The 25,512-nt window shown below is 50.5% G+C and overlaps 2 protein-coding genes across 2 annotated transcripts in view; one reads left to right on the forward strand and one right to left on the reverse strand.

Moving 5' to 3' along the window:
• Window positions 1-7,572, forward strand: part of TTLL10 (tubulin tyrosine ligase like 10) — a 53,148-nt gene extending 45,576 nt beyond the window's left edge. Inside the window, exons 15-16 of the mRNA XM_060259595.1 lie at window positions 5,399-5,492; window positions 6,690-7,572. Of these exons, the coding sequence (XP_060115578.1) occupies window positions 5,399-5,492; window positions 6,690-7,537 (942 nt within the window). The 3' untranslated portion in view covers window positions 7,538-7,572. The remainder of the gene's footprint in view (window positions 1-5,398; window positions 5,493-6,689) is intronic.
• A 4,391-nt stretch (window positions 7,573-11,963) lies between these two features.
• On the reverse strand, window positions 11,964-20,887 carry TNFRSF18 (TNF receptor superfamily member 18). The gene is made up of 6 exons (XM_060259596.1): window positions 20,809-20,887; window positions 17,991-18,125; window positions 15,864-15,951; window positions 14,933-15,021; window positions 13,934-14,059; window positions 11,964-12,746 (listed from the first exon to the last, which is right to left on the reverse strand). The coding sequence occupies exons 1-6, from the start codon at window positions 20,885-20,887 to the stop codon at window positions 12,607-12,609; spliced, it is 657 nt and encodes a 218-aa protein (XP_060115579.1). The 3' UTR covers window positions 11,964-12,606.
• Window positions 20,888-25,512: the final 4,625 nt, after the last annotated feature.

The following is a 25,512-nucleotide window of genomic DNA, read 5'->3' on the forward strand; positions in this document are numbered from 1 at the left end:
AATAATAGAGTTCCCAGAAGACATTTCCCTTCCCTCCCCCCGCTTTCTGATGACCCTGAAGCGGGGGGAGGGTCTCCAAACCGGGAGATCCCCTGCCCCCACCTGGGGATTGGCAACCCTAACTGGGTGCCACTCCAAGGCTGGGGAGGGTTGCCAAGTCTCCTGGCAGGGGATGGGGGGGAGGGAGGGTTACCAGATCCATGTTGGGAAACTACTGGAGATTTGGGGTAGAGCCTGGAGAGAACAGGGACCTTAGCGGGGTACGATGCAGTAGAGTCCACCCTCCAAAGCAGCCGTTTTCTCCAGGGGAACTGATCTCTGTAATCTGGGGGTGAGCTGTAATTCCAGGGGATCCCCAGGTCCCACCTGGAGGCTGGCATTCCTAACTAGGGTTGCCAGGTCTGACTCAAGAAATATGTGGGGACTTTGGGGGTGGAGCCGGGGGACTTTGGGGGGTGGAGCCACGAGCAAGGTCGTGACAAGCACAACCGAACTCCAAAGGGAGTTCCGGCCATCACAGAATGCGATGCGTGTGCCAGGCCGGAGGGGAAGCGATCTGTGAGGCTGGCATGGAAAGCTCCCGCCGGGTAACTCAGATGGGGAGATCTGGCGTCGCTCCATCGCGTCCGATCCTTCTGTGGTTAATTAAAAGCTTTCAGCCTCTCCCCACCCCCCCGCCCCTCCCCGAGCCTTCCGCAAATCTCTCCCGGTTTCACCTGCCACAGGAAGATGACAGCCCTGCGGAGATAGATGAATAAAACAATAGTATTAACAATATTAACAATCAAGGCTGCCACCTAATTAAAGCCGTTGCGCCCGTGATAAATTGCGGTTGATTAAATCTACATACATTTAGGCAGGAATAAAAAAATCAGGGCTTTGCTGAATGTCCTTCCCGGGAGTGTCTTTGGGCAGGAAAACAGTGTTTTTACAGAGAGGGGAATGCCCTCTCCACCCCCCTCCAGCATTCACTCTGCTCACCTTTTGTGCTGGTTATTTATGCCTCTTTGGCTTTGCTGCCTTCCCCTGCCGCACACCCCCACGCCCCCGCCCCGCATCTTCGACCTATGAATGGTGAGTGAACCCAGCCAGTGATCCCGGCCAATCAGGGATCCCCGCGGCGAGCACGCTGATGACACGTCGCTAGGCAGCCAATCGGACTTGGTGATGCAATCGCGTCCCTGAAGCCTATTCAGAGTGAGAGCCTCTGCCTGGCGTGTGAATCAGCCCTCACTCAGAAGGAGCAAACGTTCGTGCGTGACAGGCACCATCTTACAAGAGGGTTGCCAGGTTGGCAGGGCACCCCACCTCGGGGTGCTGGTGGTGCAGCCTAGCAACCCTATTTGTGTGTGAGAAGAAAGGGAGACTGTCTCTTCTAAATGGTACCTGCCGCTTGTCACTTTTGTATGCTCCCATATTAAAAATATATTTTTAAAAAATCTCTCCTAAATTAACTGGGGGCACCTTTTAACATTAAAGAGTGACTAAAAATCTATACATTGATCTAAGCAATCAGATAAAGTTTGCAGCCCCCTTGGGGTTGTCGTTCCGCAGTTCCGGGTAAAGGATACCCTAGTTTTGGGGACTTCTGCCTGCCAGCTGGCGGATGGGGGAAACCCCACCAACACTATTGCATCAGGGATGTTGCGCAGTGAGTCTCTGGTTCTTGGGCAAAACTCTATGGTTGGATGCCTATTTTAACCATAGAGCTTTGCCCCAAAACCAGAGCATTGCCCCTGACATCACCAACAGGATGAGGTCACTTCCAGGTGGTATCAGCGTGTTGCACGATGTCACTGTCCACTCCGAGAATGAACTCTGCATCTCCCCACCAGCACAATAATCCAACCTAAAAAGGTAAAGGTGCAAGCACCAGTCGTTTCCGATTCTGGGGTGACGTTGCATCATGATGTTTTCACAGCAGACTTATTTATGGGGTGGTTTGCCATCGCCTTCCCCAGTCATCTACACTTTCCTCCCAGCGAGCTCGTTTTACTGACCTCGGAAGGATGAGTCAACCTTGAGCCGGCTACCTGAACCCAGCTTCTGCCAGGATCAAGCTCAGGTTATGAGCAGAGCTCAGATTGCAGTACTGCAGCTTTACCACTCTGCGCCACGGGGCTGGGCGTGGCACAGCCCCACTGGTAACCCCCCAAAAAGGTCCCCCAAAAGGACAACATTTTGTCCAGCTCCTAAAATGTTCTAGTCTACCCAAGCCTGTCGAAGAAAGAGAACCCAGGCCAGGACGCTGTAGTAGAGGCTGGGGGGTGGGGGGCTCAGCAGGGTACAATGCCATCATGCCCATCTTCCAGAGCAGCCATTTTCTCTAGGGGAAACCGATCTCCGTAATCCGGAGATAAGCTGTGATTCTGGGAGAGCTTCTGGCTTCGCTCTCTCGGCTTGACTTCGCGAACGAAGATTTAAGAAGGGTGCAGTAGTCCACGTCTGCTATGAGATCGGTAAACCAAATGTATACCCCCCCACCTCCCCAAAGTTCCTTGGAAGAAGACTGAGAGACTCGTAAAGAAATAAATAGCCCAATATTCAAAGAAGCAAAACAAAAAAGGCCTCCTTGGGACCCAAGAAAGGACGTAAATATACCAATGCTATTCCTTTACATCTTTAAACTTATTTTATCAGGCTCCAGACGGGAAAAAGGTGGGGCGGTGGTACCAGAAAGGCGATTTGCAGAGCTTCAGTGCCCCCTGGTGGCAATTGTGAAAACATTTCCACCACCTTTGGAAAGTCCCACCCCAACATCTGCTACCATAGATTTCGCACTGGTTTCACAGCCTCCATTGCAAAGGGTTGTCAGCTCACATAAAATATCTATTCATTACGATAATCCATTGCCGTAATCACTGTGAGATTCATTGATTCTTCTTTTTACGTTAATGTATTTATGGCTCTTCAAGCCGGCTGGAAAAGCAGTGAAGCGGGCCAAATCTCTCTCCCCCCCCCCACGCACACACACTACTTTAGCTGTGCATCTTAAACGAGCATTTATTTAATTGATCTATTTATTTAATTTAAAATATTTATCCCGCAAGTCGCGGAGCCGCGTGTCGAAAAAGCATAGCAAAGTAACGTAAGCCACGCCAAGGTTCCGTTTTACCCCGCTCCTCGAGACAACTGGCTCCACCCCGTTGGCTTCGTTGTGGCCTTTTGGATGTCACAGGTTGGTGTGGTTGCCAGCCTCCAGGTGGTGGCTGGAGATCCCCTGGGATTTCAACTGATTTCTAGTCGACGGAGATCAGTTGCCCTGAAGAAAATGACCGCTTTGGAAGCTAGACTCTAAGCCAGGGGTGTTGAACATATCTGTTATGAGGGCCAGAATGGACATAAATGAGACCTCGTTGGGCCAGGCCATGTCGGGTTGGGCCGAGCCATGTTAGGCTGGGCTGGGCCATGTGTGACCTATTTAAGATTAGGTAGCAGAGATATAAATTTTATAAAGAACACAGGCAAACGCAAATATATATATTTTTAAAAACTTAAAACATGCTTAAAACGTTAGCGCTCGCTGGTTTTAAAGACACTTTCTTTATGTTTCTCCCATGGGATCCAGGGAACTGGGCAACGGAAGCTCTGGCGCTTTCCTTCCTTCCCCAGGGAACTGGGGGGAGGAGCCTCAGCCAACAGAAGAAAGAGAGGCTTGGCTCAGTGACTCTGCTGTGCGATTGAGAGAGCCTGGCAAAGCAAGCTATTCCTCCCCCCCCTTCCTCCCCAAGGGAAGAGCCTCAGCCAATGGAGAAAATAGAGGTTTTGCTCTGTAGCTCCTGTGCAATTGAGCAAGCCTTGCAAAGCAAGCCGTTATGCAAGATATAGGGAGAAGGAAACAGATAATAGCCAGTTGCTGGGGGGGCTGATAGGAGCCCTCCGGGGGCCTGATTCGGTCCCCGAGCTGCATGTTTGACACCCCTGCTCTATGCCATTCTACCCCACAGAAATCCCTCCGCTCCACCCTCTGCAGCCTCCGCCCTCAAAATCTCCAGGGATATCCCAGTCTGGAGCTGGCAACCTTACCAGTTGGCAAGCCTCTTCTTCCTCAGTTCTGTTGGTGGCATCACAGGGGTCTCTAACAGCAAATTTTCAGAAAATTCTTATTCCCAAAGAAAAGAGCATGACCATCAAACCCGTTTAAGCAAACAGGGCAGATGCGCCCCAAGTAGGTCCTGAATTTCTCATCCCTTGGCTGACTTCAGCCCAAAAAGTCCCTGGTTCAGCTTCACTTCCACCTCTAAACCTGTGCCGTTCTCTTAGGGCTGCCAGCTTAGCACAGAGACATTTTGAATCTGACAAAGGGTAACCCCTAACGGAAGAGCCCCGGGGCGCAGAGTGGCAAAGCTGCAGTACTGCAGTCGGAGCCGTCTGCTCATGACCTGAGTTCGATCCCAGCGGAAGCTGGTTCAGTAGCCAGCTCGAGGTTGACTCAGCCTTCCATCCTTCCGAGGTCGGTCAAATGAGTCCCCAGTTTGCTGGGGGGGAAGTGTAGAGGACTGAGAAAGGCAACGGCAAACCACCCTGTAAAAAGTCTGCCATGAAAACGTTGTGAAAGCGACATCATCCCGGAGTCAGAAACGGCTGGTGCTTGCACAGGGGACTACCTTTACCTTTAAGCCCTAATGGAAGACTGTTGATCTCAGTGGCTACAGCTGCAACTGTCTATACAGCAATTGTAAAAGCTGGAGAGTGTCTAAATATAAATGTGAAGGAAATACTGGGCATTCCGTTACTGAACTCAAGGCTTTCCCTAGTGTACTGCAGCCTGAAGAAGGCGAATGAAATGGAGAGTTCCCTAGGCCATCCGTTGCTGCTTCTGTTGCTGTAACATCAACCCTCTTGTGTGATTTTCCCAGTATTGTTCAAATCCGGCATCTAGTGTATAGTGGGGGGGGGGGGGGTTGTCAATAATATTGAAAATAAATGGTTTATTTCAAATTGCGGAGTAGCAAGCCAAGACTGGGATCAACAGTTGTTACTTTTATACAGTTTTTTTTTCCCCTTTTGTTACAATATCACTTTTCTGTATAGCCATCTCTTTCTGTATAGCCTCCAGGTGGGGCCTGGAGATCTCCCATTTGTAGAACTGACCTCCAGCTGACAGAGATCATCTCCCTTGGAGAAAATGGCTGCTTTGAAAGGTGGACTCTGTGGCATTGGAGCCTGCTGAGGCCCCTCCCTTCCCCAAACTCCGCCCTCTCCCGGTATAGTCTCCAGGTATTTCCCAACACAGACCTAGAAACCCTGCATTTCCTGCTGCTATTTCCCCTGTAAAATGTAACCTTTGTGCAGCGATAAATTAGCATTGACATTATGGATATGTATGGATGAGGCCTTCATACAGGCAGAGTTAGAGCTCCGGCTACATCTCAGAGAACTGACCGGTGTTTTCTAGGTGTGGCTCTTGGAGATGAACTCCAACCCTGCCCTACACACCAACTGCAGCGCTTTGAAGAGCATCATTCCCGTGGTAGTGAATGAAACTCTGGGTAAGCGGAAAGGAACGCTGGTCTTCCTTTCAGCGTCTCTTGTCCCCTCTTTCATATCTCCTCCCTCTGTTTCTCTTCCTTCCTGGGTGAAGTGTGGGGCAGGGGTGGGGGAGAGACACGCTGTAGTGATCGCAGAGCGAAAATCGGGGCAAGAAATTCTGATGATGAGCCCCTGACCTTGGTAGGCCAGGTAAACCCGATCTTGTCAGATCTCAGAAGCTAAGCAGGGTTTGACTGTGGTTAGTACTTGGGTGGGAGACCTCCTGGGAATACCCAGTTGAGAGGCAGGGGCAGGATCTATTCAGCCAGGGATAAATGGAAAGTTCTGCATTTAGGTAGGAAAAATCCAATGCATGGTTATAGGATGGGCGAGACTTGTCTTAGCAGTAGTATGTGCAAAAAGGATCTAGGGGTCTTAGTGGATCATACGCTGAACATGAGTCAACAGTGTGATGCGGTGGCTAAAAAGGCAAATGCAATTTTGGGCTGTATCAACAGAAGTATAGTGTCCAGATCATGTGATGTGATGTATCTCTTTACTCTGCTCTGGTAAGACCTCACCTGGAGTATTGTGTTCAGTTTTGGGCACCATATTTTAAGAAGGATATAGACAAGCTGGAATGGGTCAAGAGGAGGGCGATGAAGATGGTGAAGGGTCTGGAGACCAAGTCCTATGAGGAAAGGTTGAAGGAGCTGGGGATGTTTAGCCTGGAGAGGAGGTGGCTGAGAGGTGGTATGATCACCATTTTCAAGTACTTGAAGGGCTGTCATATAGAGGATGGTGTGGAATTGTTTTCTGTGGCCTCGGAAGGTAGGACCAGAACCAATGGTTTGAAATTAAATCAAAAGAGTTTCCGGCTCAACATTAGGAAGAACTTCCTGACCGTCAGAGCGGTTCCTCAGTGGAACAGGCTTCCTCGGGAGGTGGTGGGCTCCCCTTCCTTGGAGGTTTTTAAACAGAGGCTAGATGGCCCTCTGACAGCAATGAAGATCCTGTGAATTTAGGGGGGAGGTGTTTGTGAGTTTCCTGCATTGTGCAGGGGGTTGGACTAGATGACTCTAGATGTCTCTTCCAACTCTATGATTCTACCTAAGGAGTGATGCTAATGAGCTCTGTCCCCTATTTTTCTCCAAACGACCACTGACTAAAAGACGGGTCAGCATTTTAGCAACGGTTCCCACCTGTTTGATTTCTAGATCTGGCGTTCGAGATCTTCACCAAGAGCCAAAAGAACCAGCCAATCCTGCCTCTGGAGTCGCTCTCCCATTTCGTGCTGCTCTACAACGGGGTGACGTCCGACAACGGGCCCCCTCGGACCACCAAGAGTAGGACTTCCCTCCGTTCCCTGCACGGCTACCGGCCCCCAATGGAGAGCACCGCCAACAACACCGGCACCGCCAACTCCATCGGCAGCAGCAACCGGCCGCCAGACTGGCAGCTGCCGAAATCCATGGAGAAGCCGCCCAAGACGGAACCGTCCGGCCTTCCCGAAGGGATCTCCCACCCTCCTCACAAGACTATCCCTCGGACGACTCTCCCGATGCCCCAGATCCAGATATCCATTGTTCCCAACCTCTCCAATTGCCCTTCTGTGAAAGCCGTCCTCCGGGGCAACCAAGTCTGTAACAGCGGGAGCCAATATATCATCCAACCCATCGCGGAGTCGGAGAAGCATCCCGCGGGGTCGACCAAGGCCGAGACCAGCGATGAGAAGGCCAAAAGCAACCCCGTGGCCCCTCTCAATTCTCTCAAAGACAAGTCCTACACGGCGTGGCTCAAACACACGTTTGGGAGCCAGGGCCACGCCGTGGGTGGCAACCCGGCCCACGTCCCCTTGACCAGTTCTCAGATGGTCTCCCTCCATCTGCAGTCCAACCTCCCCCCCAACGTCCCAGCGCCTCAAGAACGGGCCAGACTCCCCCGCCAGCTCATGACCCACGCCAAGCCCCCCGGCGACGACGGCAAGACTGCGGCGGCGGCAGGAAGCTGCAGCTGCGGCGATTCACTCCCAGAAGATAAAAAGGCCTCTCACCGTGGCTCCTGAACGAAGATCGCTTGTGTATTTGGAAAAGCCATGGTACTTTTTTTTTCCTATAAAGAAAATGAAAAAAAAAATGCATGCAGTCCATTTCGCTTTAAGCATTTATTATGGAATCCTTAAAAAAAAAAAAAAAAGCAATCTATTTTAGGGCACCAGGTCCAATTCAAGAAATATCTGGGGACTTCAGGGTGGAGCCAGACTTTGAGGGTGGAGCCAGAGGCTTTGGGGGTGGAGCCAGGAGCAAGGTTGTGACAAGCAGAATTGAACTCCCAAGGGAGTTCTGGCCATCACATTTAAAGGGACCGCACACCTTTTAAATGCCTTCCCTCCATTGGAAATCATGAAGGATAGCGGCACCTTCTTTTGGGGCTCACAGAATTAGACACACTCCCCCCCCCCCGGGTTCAATCTTTTTGAAACTTGGAGGGTCTTTTGAGGAGAGGCGTCAGATGCTATGCTGAAAATTCGGTGCCTCTACCTCAAAAAGCAGCCCCCCCCCCAGAGCCGCAGAGCTGTCAGCTATTGCATCAATTAGTTTGCTCTGGGGGTCCTTTTTCCTGAGCCAAGACAAAAAAATTGTGAGCTGGAGGCTAAAGAACTGAGAGCCAGTTCGCACTAACTCCACTTAGAGGGAACACTGGTCACTTGTAATGAGCTGATACTCCAGCAAAGGGTGCCTGGACTCTTGAACTCTGATCCCCTGGTAGTCTTGTTCTCCAGGGTGTGACTGCTCTGAGACTCTGAGATTCAGAGTATAGGGTGGGATATAAATCCAATATTATCACCTTCAGCCAGTTTGGTGTAGTGGTGAAGTGTGCAGACTCTTATCTGGGAGAACCAGGTTTGATTCCCCACTCCTCCACTTGCACGTGCTAGCATAGCTTTGGGTCAGCCAGAGCTCTGGCAGAGGTTGTCCTTGAAAGGGCAGCTCCTGGGAGAGCCCTCTCCAGCCCCACCCACCTCATAGGGTGTCTGTTGGGGAGGAAGGGAAAGGAGATTGTGAGCTGCTCTGAGACTCTTCGGAGTGGAGGGCGGGATATAAATCCAATATCATCATCATCATCATCATCATCATCATCATCATCATCATCATCATCATCTTCTTCTTCTTCTTCTTCTTCTTCTTCTTCTTCTTCTTCTTCTTCTTCTTCTTCTTCTTCTTCTTCTTCTTCTTCTTCTTCTTCTTCTTCTTCCAGCAGAATGGTCAAAATGACTGAACTTTCCCGCCTTTACAGAGGCCAGATTTCACCAAGTGACCTTGGGCTAGGCCCGTTTTCTCACTCTCACCTACCTCACAGGGTGGTTCTAAGCGGGGGGTCATTTCGTAGAAAAAGAGGTGCCGGAGCTCATGAGCACAACTCATTTGCATATGCCGCCCCCCCCTCGCCCCCTCCTCCCCCGCCATCACCGGAAGGTGTACTCAATTCTATCAGCTCAGCATCTCCTTTAAAATGCTTCTTGAATTAGAATTGTCAGCATCGAACCTTGCTCCCCTCATACTTTTAAAATCACTTTCTCCTATGCGGCCACAGTGGCGTGAGGAAGATTTCTCTCTGTCTGCTTTAGATGTTTGGGTTATTTCCCCATTTTGTGTGTGTGTGTGTGTGTGGGGGGGGTGGCAATATTTAAAAAGTTTGTCGGATCTTAAGAGTTCAGCACAATTCTCACAGGAGGTTTGAACAATGGAGCCCCGAAGCAAGTATTATTTGGGGGGGGGAGGGGGGGAAGAGCACAATAAAATGCAGGGGTGACGGAGCTACCCTCCTGTGAGCTCTTGCCCAAAATCAGGCCTGGTTCTAAGGCTAATATGGAGAAGAGGCAGAGCCGGATTAACAATTAGACCAAGCGGTCGGGTTGCCAAGTCCAATTCAAGAAATAGCTGGGGACTTTGGGGGTGGAGCCAGGAGACTTTGGGGTGGAGCCAGGAGCAAGGGTGTGACAAGCATCATTGAACTCCAAAGGAAGTTCTGGCCATCACGTTTCAAGGGACGGCACATCTTTTCAATGCCTTCCTTCCATAGGAAATAATGAAGGATAGGAGCACCTTCTTTGGGGGCTCATAGAATTGGACCCCCTGGTCCAACCTTTTTGAAACTTAGGGAGTATTTTGGGGAGAGCCATTGGATACTATATGGAAAATCTGGTGCCCCTACCTCAAAACATAGGGCCCCCACAGCCCCAGATACCCGCGGATAAATTCTTCATTATTTTCTATGGGAATAAGTCTCCATTGGGAATCATGAGTACCCAGCAGACATTTCCCTCCCCTCTCTCCATTTTCTGATTACCTCCAAACCGGGGGATCCCCTGCCCCCACCTGGGGATTGGCAACCCTACCAAGCAGGCACTGGCCAATGGCTCCCACGCCTTTAGGGGCCCCAGGCCAGCTTTCCCCCAGTTTCCCCCCCTGCTTGCAGCCCTCCCAGCATGCAAGTGCAGCCAGCAACTGAGCCGCTCTTTGCCCGACTTGCCTGGTGCGGCTGCTGCTGGCGTTGTCGCCAAGTTTGCCTCTCTCTGCCTCTCCCCCACAGCTTTGCCAGAGGGGCTTTTGAGAAGGGGGCTGCAGGCTGCAGCAATGGCCTCAGGCACTGGGGCAGCCGCTTCGACTCCGAGATAATTTCCAAGGGACCCTGGAGATTTTTGGCTGCCCAGGGGCCTCCAGCACTGAGGAGGGGGGAATAATGGAAGCCACCCTGGGTCCCTCTTGGAAGGTAGAAAGGCACGGGGTACAAATGGATTTTAAAATTCACAATGCCCCTGTATAAATCGATGGTGCGGTCTCATTTGGAATACTGTGTGCAATTCTGGTCACCGCACCTCAAAAAGGATATAGCATTGGAGAAACTCCAGAAAAGGGCAACTAGAATGATTCCAGGTTTGGAACACTTTCCCTATGAAGAAAGGTTAAAACGCTTGGGGCTCTTTAGCTTGGAGAAACGTCGACTGCGGGGTGACGATAGAGGTTTGCAAGATGATGCATGGGATGGAGAAAGTAGAGAAAAGTCCTTTTCTCCCTTTCTCACAAGAACTCGTGGGCATTCAATGAAATTGCTGAGCAGTCGGGTTAAAACGGATAAAAGGAAGTCTTTCTTCACCCAAAGGGTGATTAACATGTGGAATTCACTGCCACAGGAGGTGGTGGCAGCTACAAGCATAGCCAGCTTTAAGAGAGGATTGGATAAAAATATGGAGCAGAGGTCCATCAGTGGCTATTAGCCACAGTATATATATATATATATGTGTGTGTGTGCGTGTGTATACACACACATATATTGGCCACAGAGCGTTGGACTGGATGGGTCGTTGGCCTGATCCAACATGGCTTCTCTTATGTTCTTAAAAATAAATCGACTGGACATCTGATTCAAGGGGAAACCCCTAAGGAGGCGACATGCAACAAGAGGCTGGAAACGTTTTGAGGAAGACATGGTGGTTCAAAGAAAGCGAAAGTGTGGTGCCCGTCATCGTTTGTCAGTGACAGGCCTGGTTCCTGTACCCGCTGGCCTTGTACATTTCAATGCTCTCCGCCCTCACAGTCACAGAAGAGGAGGGAAAAAAGGTTTCGCTTTCCCCAAATCTTGCTGTTTTTATTAAAGAACCTTCAATCAAAGTTTCAAAAAGGAAGCGCAATGGGGGGGGGGGGATGCATTTGTTCTAAGGAAATGAGATGTCCCTTACGGGGCGGCGCTTTAGCGGCAGAAGGAGAGGGGCATAGCTGTACCGAGGAACAGCCGAAAGGGAAACACCCACCGGTTTTTCCTGAGGCAGACCGCAAACAGGAAAAGCCCATGACGCCTTGGCAGCAAAGCCAAAGCCCCAAAATAGTACCTTAAAGGAAACCATGCAGCCGGACGAACCATCCCCGCTTGGTATGCAAACCAGCTGGGAAATCCAGATTACTGGCTGGTGGTGGTTTTTTTTAAAAAAATATTGTTTTTTTTTGCAAAAGCCAGCTTTTTCACCCTTTGTTTGCTTCTGGAGAAATGCAGCAATAAGAAAAGCCAGCCAAGAAAATCCCAGGTGAATCACCATTTTTGCTATTTCTTTTCAAAAGCTTCCACCATTTGGTTATCAACGAGACAAAGGAGGGGAGGGGTTTTTGGCTGTTAAGGGGTGCCAGCCGGTCCCCGGCTATAGCAGGAGTCTTTCCAGAGCTTTTTTTTTTTTTTTGTAGCAGGGATTCCTTTGCGTATTAGGCTACACCCCTCTTATGTAGCCAATCCCCGAAGAGCTTACAGGGCTCTTAGTACAAGGCCTCCTGGAAGCTCCAGGAGGACTGGCTACATCAGGGGGTGTGGCCTGATATGCAAAGGAGTTCCTGCTACAAAAAAAAAGCCCCGCCGGTGACTATCTCACAGGCTGGAGCAGGGAATGGGGGAGGGGAACCCCACCATTCGACACCGCTTTGGCCACAAAAACAGAAACGGGATTGTCGTAACAGGACAACACTTTAGGAGTTGCCCCAAACTTTATGGATATAGATACGGCTGCCTATCATTCACTTAATTTACAATACCCAAAGCCATTCAAAACTAGCGGGACCTTGGCTCCACCCATGTCGGATGCTCCCTCCCGTATTGTCCAGATTCCATCTTGGCTCCGCCTCCAACCCGCTGGTATCTCTTAAGTCCCGCCCCTTGCTTTCTGGGTTCTTCCACCTCCCTGGTGAACATTGAAGTTGGCATCTCTCCCTGTGGATTCAGGGCCTCCCCGTCTAGTCTAATGTGTGGCTGTTTCAGAGTTCTGTCCAATGGATGGGCTGCTCCCCATTGACGCAGTTTGGAAGGGTTCCTCCTCAATCCGCCAAAACCTCCTGGGAGTCCAGTCCAGCCTCTTTTGTCCAAGGAGCCCTAGAGCAAGTCGAGATGGGGAAGTTCAGACATACAATCCCAAAACGGCAAGCGTGTGACATCAGGAGTCGAGCGGCGCTTGTGAAAGGTCTGCCCCAAGCACAGCAGCTTTGACTCTCCTATAAACTTCTCATTGCTCAATGGAGTCATTTCATGCCCCTGGTCGAGGGCCGCTGAGAGGTACTAAGGGACGCAACGGTGCCCCAGTAGTTATGCCCTGCTTCAGTGTGCCAAGAATGGCATCGAGTCCCTTTCTTCCGCCATTTTGTGCCCCCGCTCTTCTTCCGGGTACTGGCAGCTGAAGCTCTCCTCGTGTTGTTGCGGAAGCTGCACATGGTTAGAAGCATCCACAGCTTCTGAATCTGCAGGACAAGCACACGGACAATTAGAAAATGTTGCTCTTCTAGGGTCTCTTTTGGATCGGACCCAAAGCCCAGCATCCTGTTTCCAACAGAGGGCATATAGAAAATAAGCCCTGCCCTGTCGAATGAATCACACAAACGCAGGGAAGCTCCCTTATACTGAATCAGGGCATCAGTCCATTGAGTATTGTCTACTCCAGGGGTGGCCAAACTTGCTCAGTGTAAGAGCCACATAGAATAAATGTCAGATGTTTGAGAGCCGGAAGGAAGGAAGGAAGGAAGGAAGGAAGGAAGGAAGGAAGGAAGGAAGGAAGGAAGGAAGGAAGGAAGGAAGGAAGGAAGGAAGGGAGGGAGGGAGGGAGGGAGGGAAGGAGGGAAGGAAGGAAGGAAGGAAGGAAGGAAGGAAGGAAGGAAGGAAGGAAGGAAGGAAGGAAGGAAGGAAGGAAGGAAGAGGAGGGAGGGAAGGAAGGAAAGGGAAGGAGAAGTAAGTAAGTAAGTTTTTATTTATACCCCGCCCTCCCCACCAAGACAGGCTCAGGGCAGCCTGAAGGGAAGGTAAGGAAGGGAAGGGAAGGGAAGGGGAGGGAGAGAGGGAGGGAGGGAGGGGGGAAGGAAGGAAGGAAGGAAGGAAGGAAGGAAGGAAGGAAGGAAGGAAGGAAGGAAGGAAGGAAGGAAGGAAGGAAGGAAGGAAGGAAGGAAGGAAGGAAGGAAGGAAGGAAAATAGATGAGGAGGGAGGAGAAGAGGAAAGAAAACAACTGTAACTTTGAATTATTTAACTTAAGTGATTTAAAGACAGAAATGCCTTTTCCAAGTCTTTAATTGATTTAAGTGACTTAAAGACAGAAATGCCTTTTCCAAAGAAGACGACAGGGTAGATGGGGGGGGGGGGCGGCTTTGAGAGCCACACAATATGTGTGAAAGAGCCACATGTGGGTCCTGAGCCACAGTTTGGCCACCCCTGGTCTCCTCAGACTGGCAGCGGCTCACCAGAGCCTAAGGCAGAGGCCTTTCCCATCACCTCCTGCCTGGTCCTGTTAACCGGGGATGCCGGGGATTGAACCGGGGACCTTCTGCGTGCCCAGCAGATGTCCTACCACTGAGCCAAGGCTCCTCCCGCAGACTTCAGCAGAGGAATTGCTCAGGGAGGTGAAGCCTCGCTGGATATGAACCATAGAAGTGGCCTCACCTTCCATGTCGGGGAGCTTTTCTCTCTTCTGCACCCACATGCAGAGGAGCAAGGAGAACATCATCAGGATGACGAGGAAGATGCCCGCAGCAGTCACAATCGCCAGGACGTTGGTGAACATGGAATCTGAGGGAACAAAGCGCACGGAGATGGATCAACAAGCGATTCCCAAGCAGTTCGCATTCCAAAAAGGATGGTTTCCTTCTCCCAAACGAATGGAGGTTTTTTCCCAGGGCTTTTTTTGTAGCAGGGACTCCTTTGCATATCAGGCCACACACCCCTGATGTAGCCAATCCTGCAAGAGCTTACAGTAGGCCTTGTACGAAGAGCTGTGTAAGCTCTTGGAGGATTGGCTACATCCAGGGCTGGCTCGCCCACTAGGCAAATTAGGCATTTCCTAGGATGCCAGGAGGGGGGGAGCCAAATTGGGCTCTCCCCCACCCACCCAGAACCCCAGACAAATGCCTAATTCCTCCCCCTGGCGCACGCAGAGGAGCGACGCCAGCCTCCCCCTTACCTACTTCAAGGCGGGAATCTCAGTAAAGCGTTCTTTTAAGAGAGCGCCTGACAACAAGGCTTCGCTTCCCCCGTCCCTGAAGTCTCGTCATCATGCTGGCATCGCTCCTCTGAGCACACCGGGAGGGAGGGTGGGAGCTGGAGTGCCGCAAATAAAAGAGGAAAGGAGGGGGCAGAGGGGAGAGGCGGCACTGCGGAGGGGCCTGGTGTGGCAAGTCTGCCTGGGGCACCGTGCACCCTCGAACCAGCCCGGGCTCCATCAGGGGTGTGTGGCCTAATATGCAAAGGAGTTCCTCCTGCAAAAAAAAGAGCTGTCTGTTTTTTTGCCGATGTGCAAGACTGCATCCATACAGAAGAAGGAATGCCTCTTCTGGGATGATGCCTCCTAAGACACCTCTAAAAACTGAGCTTTTCCCCTCTTCAGATCGACAGACAGCAGTTCCCACAACCCCCACCGCCATAAGCAGAATGCACAGGCGTTACCTGTCTCCACGGTCGAAAGAACAATGCCGCATTGTACGTTGTGGGTACGATTTCCTGGCTGGACAGTTTGCAATCCATTCCCACTGCAGCTATGGAGGAAGGACAACAAAAAGGAAAAGGTTATGACTAAGAGAGGCCTGTGGCGCAGAGTGGTAAAGCTACAGTGCTGCAGTCAGAGCCCTCTGCTCATGACCTGAGTTCGAGCCCAGCGGAAGCTGGTTCAGGTAGCCGGCTCAAGGTTGACTCAGCCTTCCAACCCTCCGAGGTCAGTAAAAGGAGTCCCCAGCCTGCTGGGGGGAAAGCGTAGATGACTGGGGAAGGCACTGGCAAACCACCCTGTAAAAAGTATGTGAAAGCAACGTCACCCCAGAGTCGAAAACGACTGGTGCTTGCACAGGGGACTACCTTTACCTTTAAGAGGCTTCCAATAATACATTTCATACAATATCAGGCAGCTAACAGACTTAGGGATTTATTAATGCATTTCTAGGTTGTATCTCTCTATTGCAGGGCTCACTTTGTAGCAGGAACTCCTTTGCATATTAGGCCACACACCCCTGATGTAGCCAATCCTCTAAGAGCTTACAGTGCTTTTAGTACAGGGCCTACTGTAAGCTCTTGGAGGATTGGCTACATCAGGGGTGTGTGGCCTAATACACAAAGGAGCTCCTGCTACAAAGTGAGCCCTGCGCTAGAGTCTAGCTGCCACAAAATGGCTGCCGCAGGAGATGAAGTCAGTCACAAAATGGCTGCTGCAGCTTCCCTTCAGTCACACAGTGAAGATCTTTGGGCTGCGGCGGCAGCTGCTGCCCGAGCAATTGTTGTTGTTTTTTTTTTAATCTGCACAGCCAGTCAAATCCACAGGCATCCACACGCACGTTCTGAAGGGCAGACTTTGAAAATCTAGACGCACGCAAAAATCAAAACTTACTCTGTCCAAGCGGTACAACAGCCGGTCTTTCCATCCAAGTAGGTTCCGTCGGGACATTTTTTACAGAAAAAGTTAAAGTCTATGGTGCCTGTGAGAGAAAAGGGGGGAGGGGCAGGGAATGTGAATGGCTCTGAAGTGAATCCCACCTGGGTCAGTAATCATACAGAGTTGGCCAGTCAGTAAACAGGAGTCAGTGTTGGGTCCCAAAAAGCAAGGAGGGTCCACGTTCTGTCCAATAATCTGTCAGGTTCTTCCGGCGTTCCGCCCTCATGACCTAATAGATCCAGCTAGGCTCTGCTCATGACCCTGACATTAATTCCCTTACTTCTGCTAAGTCCCAGTCTACGCGCTGGCTGGTTTTGCCACCTTCTGATCTATGACCACACTGGGGCTTTGGCTAGGGTTGCCAAGTCCAATTCAAGAAATATCTGGGGTCTTTGGGGGTGGAGCCAGGAGACTTTGGGGGTGGAGCCAGGAGACACTGGGGGCGGATCCAGGAACAAGGGTGTGACAAGCATAATTGAACTCCAAGAGAGTTCTGGCCATCACATTTAAAGGGACAGCACACCTTTTTAAATGTCTTCCTTCCCTAGGAAATAATGAAGGATAGGGGCACCTTCTTTTGGGGCTCATAGAATTGGACCCCCTGGTCCAATCGTTTTGAAACTTGGGGGGTACTTTGGGGAGAGGCACTAGATACTATATTGAAAATTTGGTGCCTCTACCTCAAAAAACAGCTCCCCCAGAGCCCCCGAAACCTCCAGAACAATTCCCCATTATACCCAATGAGAATCGATCACATAGGGAATAATGAAGACGTTTCCCTCTCCCCCCCCCCCCCCCCCCCCCCTTTTCTGGCCTGTCTGAAGCAGCAGATCAGTCTCTCTACTCACCATTTGCTGCCAGCTTCTTCACAGACACACCATCCTAAATTGAAGCCTTTCAAGTCAAGGCTCCAGAGGTCAAAGGCACATGGTCCTTTGCGGGCGGGACTCCCTCTCCCCCCCCACCTGCCAGCCAGCTGATTGGGGCCGGAAGCAGTCTGGGAAAACTGAAGAAAGGCTGCTGCGATTGGGGCTGGATGGGAAGGGCAGGGCAAGGAGAAGCTGCTGAGATCGGGGCTGGGTGGAAGGGTCTCCATTCCCCCCCCCCCGCTTTCCAGATTTTTGGCTAGCGGGGGGAGAAGGCTCCAAATCGGGGGTCCCCAGGCAAGGCGGGGGATTTGGGAAGCCTAGCTTTGGCCCTGGTAAAGGACAAGATTGGGGGGGGGGGTTAAAGAACATCAGAAGAGCCCTGCTGGATGATGATGGTGATATTGGATTTATATCCTGCCCTGTAGGGCTTTTTTGGGTAGGAAAAACCCAGCAGGAACTCATTTGCATATTAGGCCATTATTGAGCCTTTGATCCAGTAATTCTCTAAATTCCCAAGAAACACTAAGGCAGGGGTGGCCAAACTGTGGCTCGGGAGCCACATGTGTCTCTTTCACACAACTTGTATGGCTCTCAAAGCCCCCACCGCCCCATTGGCCTGCTTAGAGAAGGCATTTGTCTCTTTAAATCACTTCTCCAAACCAAGCTAGCATTTAATGTTAAACAAAATAGGAGTCGATTGCACCTTTAAGACCAACTTAGTTTTATCCAGAACATAAGCTTTCGTGTGCTCTCTAAGTACACTTCATTAGACGAGGATTCTTCGTCTGATGAAGTGCGCTTAGAGAGCACACAAAAGCTTACGTTCTGGATAAAACTAAGTTGGTCTTAAAGGTGCAATCGACTCCTACTACTTCAGACCAACACGGCTGCCTACTTGGATCTATTTATAATAATAATAATTTTTTATTTGTATCCCGCCCTCCCCGCCAAAGCAGGCTCAGGGCGGCTTGTTAAAGTTGCTTTCTTGCCACCTCTCTCTCAGTCCTCCCTCCCCCATCTATTTTCCTTCCTTAGTTCCTTGTCCTGTGGCTCTCAAACATCTGACATTCATGTCTTGCGGCTCTCAAACATCTGACATTTATTCTATGTGGCTCTTACATTAAGCAAGTTTGGCCACCCCTGTGCGAAGGTTTCTGGAACACACGAAGGAAACACCTGTATTAGAGGAAGCGAGGACCTAGGCCGGGGTTACCTGAGCACTGCAGCTCCTCCCCTTCCTCGCAGTTTGGGAGGGTCCGGCATTCATCACACCGGGGGTTAGAATAGCCTTCCCCAGGTCTGCACTTCTTTCTGGAAGCTGCGTTGGGACATAGCGTGGAAGCCCCTCCTGTCGATAAAAGAAGCTCGGATGAGACCAGATTCATCAGGATTGGGAAACAAATTGTTACAACTAGTTGCTTTATTTTTTTAAAGGTTGTCCCCTGTGCCAGCACCAGTCACTTCTGACTCTGGGGTGACGTCACTTTCTCAACGTTTTCACGGCAGACTTTTTACGGGGTGGTTTGCCATCGCCTTCCCCAGTCATCTACACTTTCCCCCCAGCAAGCTGGGTTCTCATTTTACTGACCTCGGAAGGATGGAAGAAGAAGAAGAAGAAGAAGATATTGGATTTATATCCCGCCCTCCACTCTGAAGAGTCTCAGAGCGGCTCACAATCTCCTTTCCCTTCCTCCCCCACAACAGACACCCTGTGAGGTGGGTGGGGCTGGAGAGGGCTCTCACAGCAGTTGCCCTTTCAAGGACAACCTCTGCCAGAGCTATGGCTGACCCAAGGCCATGCTAGCAGGTGCAAGTGGAGGAGTGGGGAATCAAACCCGGTTCTCCCAGATAAGAGTCCGCACACTTAACCACTACACCAAACTGGCTCTATGGAAGGCTGAGTCAACCTCGAGCTGGCTACCTGAACCAGCTCCGGCTGCGGCACTGCAGCTTTACCACTCTGCTTTATCATTACCGTCAACAGCTGTGAATACTGGCACCGTGTTTGATTTTAAAGGCTTCCAACTGAGGACAGAGATCGTCAGCACCTTTCCTTTTGTCCCCCTCCCCCTTCCAGAAGCCTTCCTCCTTCTCCACCTATGCTCCGAAAGTCTGATGCAAATGAACATAAGTTAGCAGGAGCCCATTGGGGCTGCATTGGTTTTAAATTAAATATATATTTTTAAATCTTTGTTTATTTTTTACCTGATGTACATCGTTCAGAGCCCAGCCTTGGCCAGGATGACGCGATGGAACATAAATGAACATATGAAGCTGCCTTATACTGAATCAGACCCTGGGTCCATCAAAGCCAGTATTGTCTTCTCAGACTGGCAGTGGCTCTCCAGGGTCTCAAGCTGAGGTTTTTCACACCTATTTGCCTGGACCCTTTTTAGTTGGAGATGCCGGGGATTGAACCTGGGACCTTCTGCTTACCAAGCAGATACTCTACCACTGAGCCACCATCCCTCCCCTTTGACCTGTGAATATATATGAACATATGAAGCTGCTTTCTACTGAATCAGACCCTCGGTCCATCAAAGTCAGTCTTGTCTACTCAGACTGGCAGCCGCCCTCCAGGGTATCAAGCTGAGGTTTTTCATGCCTACTTGCCTGGACCTTTTTTTGTTGGAGATGCCGAGGATTGGACCTGGGACTTTCTGCTTACATATGAAGCTGCCTTCTACTGAGTCAGACCTTCTATTGAGTCAGACCTGAGCATTGTCTACTCAGACTGGCAGCGGCTCTCCAGGGTCTCAAGCTGAGGTTTTTCACGCCTACTTGCCTGGAGCCTTTTTAGTTGGAGATGCCGGGGATTGAACCTGGGACCTTTTGCTTACCAAGCAGATGCTCTACCACTAACGACAACAACTATAATCAGGACTCTTTTTGTAGCAGGAACTCCGTTGCATATTACTAAGAGCCCTCTACAAAGAGCCCTGGAAGCTCTTGGAGGATTGGCTACATCAGGGGGTGTGGTCTGATATGCAAAGGAGCTCCTGCTACAAAATAAGCCCTGCCAGTGAAGCTTTTCTTGGCATGGAGGTCACTATGGCTTGGTCGCATGAAGTCTCTCTTAAAGGGACAGGGCATTCTCTGTCTCCGGGCCAGGGGGCAATCCTAGGATGAACAGAGCAAATCTGAAGCATGTCTACTAATTCCTCTGATGTCTACTCAGTGGGCATTCTTAGGGTTGCGTTATGTCATTTTGTAGGTTTGCCAACCTCCAGATGGGGCATGGAGATCTACCAGAATCACAGATGATCTCCAGACCAGAGAGATCAGTTCCCCTGGAAAAAAAAATGGCTGCTTTGGAGGGCGGACTCAACGGCATTACACCCTGCTGAGGTCCCTCTCCCTCCTCCGCCCCTGCCCTCCTCAGATTCCGCCACCAAAACGTGTAGGTCTTTCCAGGGCTTTTTTTGTAGAAAAAGCCAAAAAGGAACTCATTTGCGTATTAGGCCATATCCCCTGGTGCCACCATTGTTTTGCGCAGGGCTTTTTTGTAGGAAAAGCCCAGCAGGTACTCATTTGCTTATTAGGCCACACCCCCTGACATCGCCATTGTTTCGCGCAGGGCTTTTTTGCAGGAAAAGCCCAGCAGTAACTCATTTGCATATTAGGCCACACCCTCAGGCACCAAGCCAGTCAGAACTGCATTCCTGTGCGTTCCTGCTAAAAAAAGAAAAGCCCTGGGTATTTCTCATTCTGGAGCTGGGAAGTTGCAACCAATTTATCAACAGGACTATCATGATAGGCTAGGAGATAGAAACTATATCATGCTTTTAAAAAAAATACATACTTTTCACAGGAAGTACTCTGTGTGAGGAACAGAGCACAATATGAAAACAAAGAACCATATGTTCAGGTCAAGGAGACATGACACTCAAAATGGGGGTAAGGTAGGTGCCAAAAAGGGCAGGACTTCCTCTCACCTTTGCCCCTCTTGGTAAATGAAAACCATGGCAACAGCTTACCTGAGCAGCATACATTACCGCCATCAGCTGTCTGTGTTTGCAGTCTGCTCTCACCAGCGCCCACAAATTCACCACACAGCCAAAAGACTACGAAGTAAACCCAACGGGTCTCTGGTCCTTTGGCCACCGCCATCATCTCTTCCGTTTGTGATCTGAGCTTTGAAACTCAGTAGCCTGTTTCCCTCAGCCACCCCTGGCCTTCCAACGTTTCCCTCCCCGGGTGCGTCTGCTGTATCCTCTCTGGTCCTCCACCGTCCCTCCCTTTCTCCGTTGTGCTTCATTCGCCACATTATGTAGCATGGAACCCACGCACTTTGGTGGAATCGAGTCATGTGGTCGACTTCCTGTGGCATTTCGAGTTCCGAACGGCGGCAGGCAAGAGGCTGTCTCTGGTCTTCCTGAAACAGAAACGACAAAGAGGAAGTTAGAACTTCTCTCCGCTCACAGCAATGGAAAGCCTGAAACCTGGGGACTGTCACTCAGCTAGATAAATGGATTCATCAGCTCATCCTGTCTTTGTTGCTTAGTGGTCTTCAGCAGGTGCTGTTGCCCTGGCAAGCTGTCAAAGAATATGCTGGCTTTAAAAAGGGGATTAGACAAGTTCATGGAGGACAGGTCTATCAGTGGCTACTAGCCATGGGGAATAAAGGGACCCCCACCTCCAATATTTAGAGGCAGTAAACCTCTGAATCCCAGAGCCAGGAGGCAACATCAGGGGAAGGCCTCAGCCTCTATGTCCTGTTGTCGGACCTCCAGAGGAACTGGACGGTCACTGTGTGAGACAGGAGGCTGGACTAGATGGACCACTGGTCTGATCCAGCAGGGCTCTTCTGATGTTCTTATGAAGGTCTCAGGCTCTCTGCCCTGTTGTTGGCTCTCCTGAGGAACTTGCTGGCCACTGTGTGATACAGGAGGCTGGACTAGATGGACCACTGGTCTGATCCAGAGGGGCTCTTCTGATGTTCTTATGAAGGCCTCAGCCTCTCTGCCCTGTTGTTGGCCCTCCAGAGGAACTGGGTGGCCACTGTGCGAGACAGGAGGCTGGACTAGATGGACCACTGGTCTGAGCCAGCAGGGCTCTTCTGATGTTCTAATTAAGGCCTTGGCCTCTCTGCCCTGCTGTTGGCTGTCCAGAGGAATCGGTTGGCCAGTGTGTGAGACAAAAGGCTGGACTAGATGGATGGACCACTGGTCTGAACCAGCAGGGCTCTTCTGATGTTCTTATGAAGGCCTCAATCTCTCAGCCCTGCTGTTGGCCCTCCAGTCCAGAGGAACTGGTTGGCCACTGTGTGAGACAGGAGGCTGAACCGTATGGCTATGTTGGTCTTCCGCATTTAGTGAGAGAGGTTTCTGAAGACGCAAAGGAATCAAGTCTTGTACACAGCTGCGATTAGACTAGCTATATACATTTATTTACAACTATCATACAGACTAGCGAAATGCTCCGCACACAATTCACCATCCAACCTCCAACAAGTAGCGGAGTACTACTGTACATTTATACATGTCCTCTAGGTAAGTGGCCCATCAGGTTTAGTGCTGAGTCATGGTCACATCACTCTGGCTGGTGCAATCTGGCCGTCTTCCAGATGCCCTTGTCAGCCAGATCATCTAATGTCAATTAGATCCTTTGCTGTCAGCAGTGGTCTGTCGCCCGCCCATACACTGACAGGCTATTGGTCTGAGCCAGCAGGGATCTTCTGATGCTCTTATTCTATTTCCAGACTCTGCAGACTCCTGTCCTAATGAGCTCTTCACTGTCTCATTGCCAAGATTTGCAGATTCATGAACTGGCTTATCAGTAGGGTTGTCAGGTCTAGGCGGGGAAAAATCTGGAGGTTTTGTGGATAGAGCCTGAGGAGCAGAGGGGCATCAATGGGGTAGAATGCCATAGTGTCTACCTTCCAAAGCCGCCATTTTTCTCCCAGGTGAACTGATCCCTATTGCCTGGAGATCAGCCGCGATCCCAGGAGATCTCCACTCACTCATCCCCTGGAGGCTGGTGGCTACTAGCTGGGGTTGCCAATCCCCAGGTGGGGGCAAGGGATCCCCCAGTTTGGAGGCCCTCTCCCCACTTCAGGGTCATCAGAAAGCAGGAGCGGTGGGGGAGGGAAATGTCTGCTGGGAACTCTGTTATTCCCTATGGAGATTTATTCCCATAGAAAATAATGGAGAATCGATCTGCGGGTATCTGGGGCTCTGGGGGGGCACTGATTTTGAGGTAGAGGCACCAAATTGTCAACATAGCATCCAGTGCATCTCCCCAAAATACCCCTCAAGTTTCAAAAAGATTGGACCAGGGGGTCCAATTCTATGAGCCCCAAAAGAAGGTGCCCCTACCAATCATTATTTCCTATGGAAGGAGGGTATTGAAAAGGTGTGCAGTTCCTTTAAATGTGATGGCCAGAACTCCCTTTGGAGTTCAATTGTCACAGCCTTGCTGCTGGCTCCACCCCCAATGTCTCCTGGCTCTACCCCCAAAGTCTCCTGGCTCGGCCCCCGAAGTCCCCAGATATTTCTTGAATTGGACTTGGCAACCCTACTACTAGCCATGGTGACTGAAGGGAACTTCCATATCCAGAGGAAGCAGACCTGTGAACCCCAGAGCCAGGAGGCAAAATCAGGGAAGGCCTCAGCCTCTATGACCTGTTGCTGGACCTCCAGAGGAACTGGCTGGCCACTGTGGGAGACAGGAGGCTGGACTAGATGGATCCTCAGTAGCCGGATAGAGCAGGGCTCTTCTGATGTTACCAAAATCCCATGCAATCCCAGCCATAAACCGGGACTTGCAATCTCAAGTCATAGAATCATAGAGTTGGAAGGGACCTCCAGGGTCATCTAGTCCAACCCCCTGCACAAGGCAGGAAACTCACAAACACCTCCCCCTAAATTCACAGGATCTTCATCGCTGTCAGAGGGCCATCTAGCCTCTGTTTAAAAACCTCCAAGGAAGGAGAGCCCACCACCTCCTGAGGAAGCCTGTTCCACTGAGGAACCGCTCTAACGGTCAGGAAGTTCTTCCTAATGTTGAGCCGGAAACTCTTTTGATTTAATTTCAACTCATTGGTTCTGGTCCTACCTTCCGGGACCACAGAAAACAATTCCACACCATCCTCTATATATGACAGCCCTTCAAGTACTTGAAGATGGTGATCCTATCACCTCTCAGCCGCCTCCTCTCCTGTCCAACCATCCCCAGCTTCTTCAACCTTTCCTCATAGGACTTGATCTCCAGACCCCTCACCATCTTCGTCGCCCTCCTCTGGACCCATTCCAGCTTGTCTATATCCTTCTTAAAATGTGATGCCCAAAACTGAACACAATACTCCAGGTGAGGAGGTCTTACCAGAGCAGAATAAAGTGATACCATCACATCACATGATCTGGACACTATACTTCTGTTGATACAGCCCAAAATTGCATTTGCCTTTTTAGCCACCGCATCACATTGTTGACTCATGTTCAGCGTATGATCCACTAAGTCCACAGGAAGCAAAGCACAGGCTAAGAGCCTTTTGGCTGTTGCCTTCAAGATCGGGCCCAAGGCCTCATACCTCTAACTGCACCCAGACTTTACTAGCCTGAAGCAGGAAAGGAAACCAAAATGCTGCCTTGTTGTCCAAACAGAAGGGGGAAACCCCCTCATCAGGTAAGCGATTCATATTCCAGAGAACTCTCAAACCAGTTGCAAGCTTCTTCCAATTTTGGGATTCCCTTCCCTCCCATGTTTTCTATCAATTCTCCCGACTCACCATCTCTGTATGACCTGATCATGGGGTTGCCAACTTCCAGGTGAGATCTGGAGATTTCCCAGAATTATAATTTATCTCCAGGCTAGAGATGTAAGTTCCATTACTTCTCGGCCTTTTGGCTAAGATCAAGTGTAGCGTAGATGCCGGTTCCTTTGGAGAAAATGGCTGGTCTGGTAGTAGAGTTGCCAATCTCCAGGGGGGGGGGGGGTAGAGGATCCCCCGGTTTGGAGGCCTTCCCCCATTTCAGGTTCATCAGAAAGCAGGCGGATGTCTGCTGGGCACTCCATGATTCCCTATGGAGACCGATTCCCCTAGGGTAAAATGAAAAATTGATCCATGGGTATTTGGGGCCCCAGGGCAGCTGTTTTTTGAGAAAGAGACACCAAATTTTCAGCATAGCATCTGGTGCTTTTCTCCAAAATACCCTCCATGTTTCAAAAAAATTGGACCAGGGGGTCCAATTTTATGAGCCCCAGAAAAGGTGCCCCAATCCTTCATTATTTCCAATGGAGGGGAGGCATTTAAAAGGTGTGTGGTCCCTTTAAATGATTGCCAGACTATCTTTGGAGTTCAATTATGCTTGCCGCAATCTTGTTCCTGGCTCCACCTCAAAGTCTCCTGGCGCCAGCCCCAAAGTCCCCAGATATTTCTTGAATTGGACTCGGCAACCCTATCTGGTAGGCAGTCTTTGTCATAACCCCCCGGGAGGTCCCTTCCCTCCCCAAAGTTTGCTCTCCTCAGGTTCCTCCCCCTAAATCTCCAGAAATCTCACACCCTGGAGTTGGCAATCCTACCAGATTGTGCCTCATCAGAGATACTGGTTGGAAACCCTCTTTCTATCCAGTCTAGGGCTGCCAGTCATGGCGTTTCAGAGAAAGAAGTCACAGATTTCTGAGGTGTACAAAACTCCAGTACTTTGCAGCTTAAAAGCACTCTGGCACAGATATGTTCACAAAAGACGGGGAATTCTGCAGAACATAACATGCGGAGCAGAGATCCATCAGTG

This window comes from Heteronotia binoei, chromosome 18, assembly GCF_032191835.1.
Source record: "Heteronotia binoei isolate CCM8104 ecotype False Entrance Well chromosome 18, APGP_CSIRO_Hbin_v1, whole genome shotgun sequence".
NCBI classification, from domain to species: Eukaryota; Metazoa; Chordata; class Lepidosauria; order Squamata; family Gekkonidae; genus Heteronotia; species Heteronotia binoei.

Bases quoted from the DNA above. Each gene is read 5' to 3' on its own strand.
- TNFRSF18 (XM_060259596.1), bottom strand. From the start codon at position 20,887: ATGGCGGTGGCCAAAGGACCAGAGACCCGTTGGGTTTACTTCGTAGTC. The intron at 18,126-20,808 runs GTGAGAGCAGAC...TTTTATCGACAG, and splicing joins TGGTGAATTTGTGGGCGCTG to GAGGGGCTTCCACGCTATGT. The intron at 15,952-17,990 runs GTAACCCCGGCC...TTTCTCTCACAG, and splicing joins GGAGGAGCTGCAGTGCTCAG to GCACCATAGACTTTAACTTT.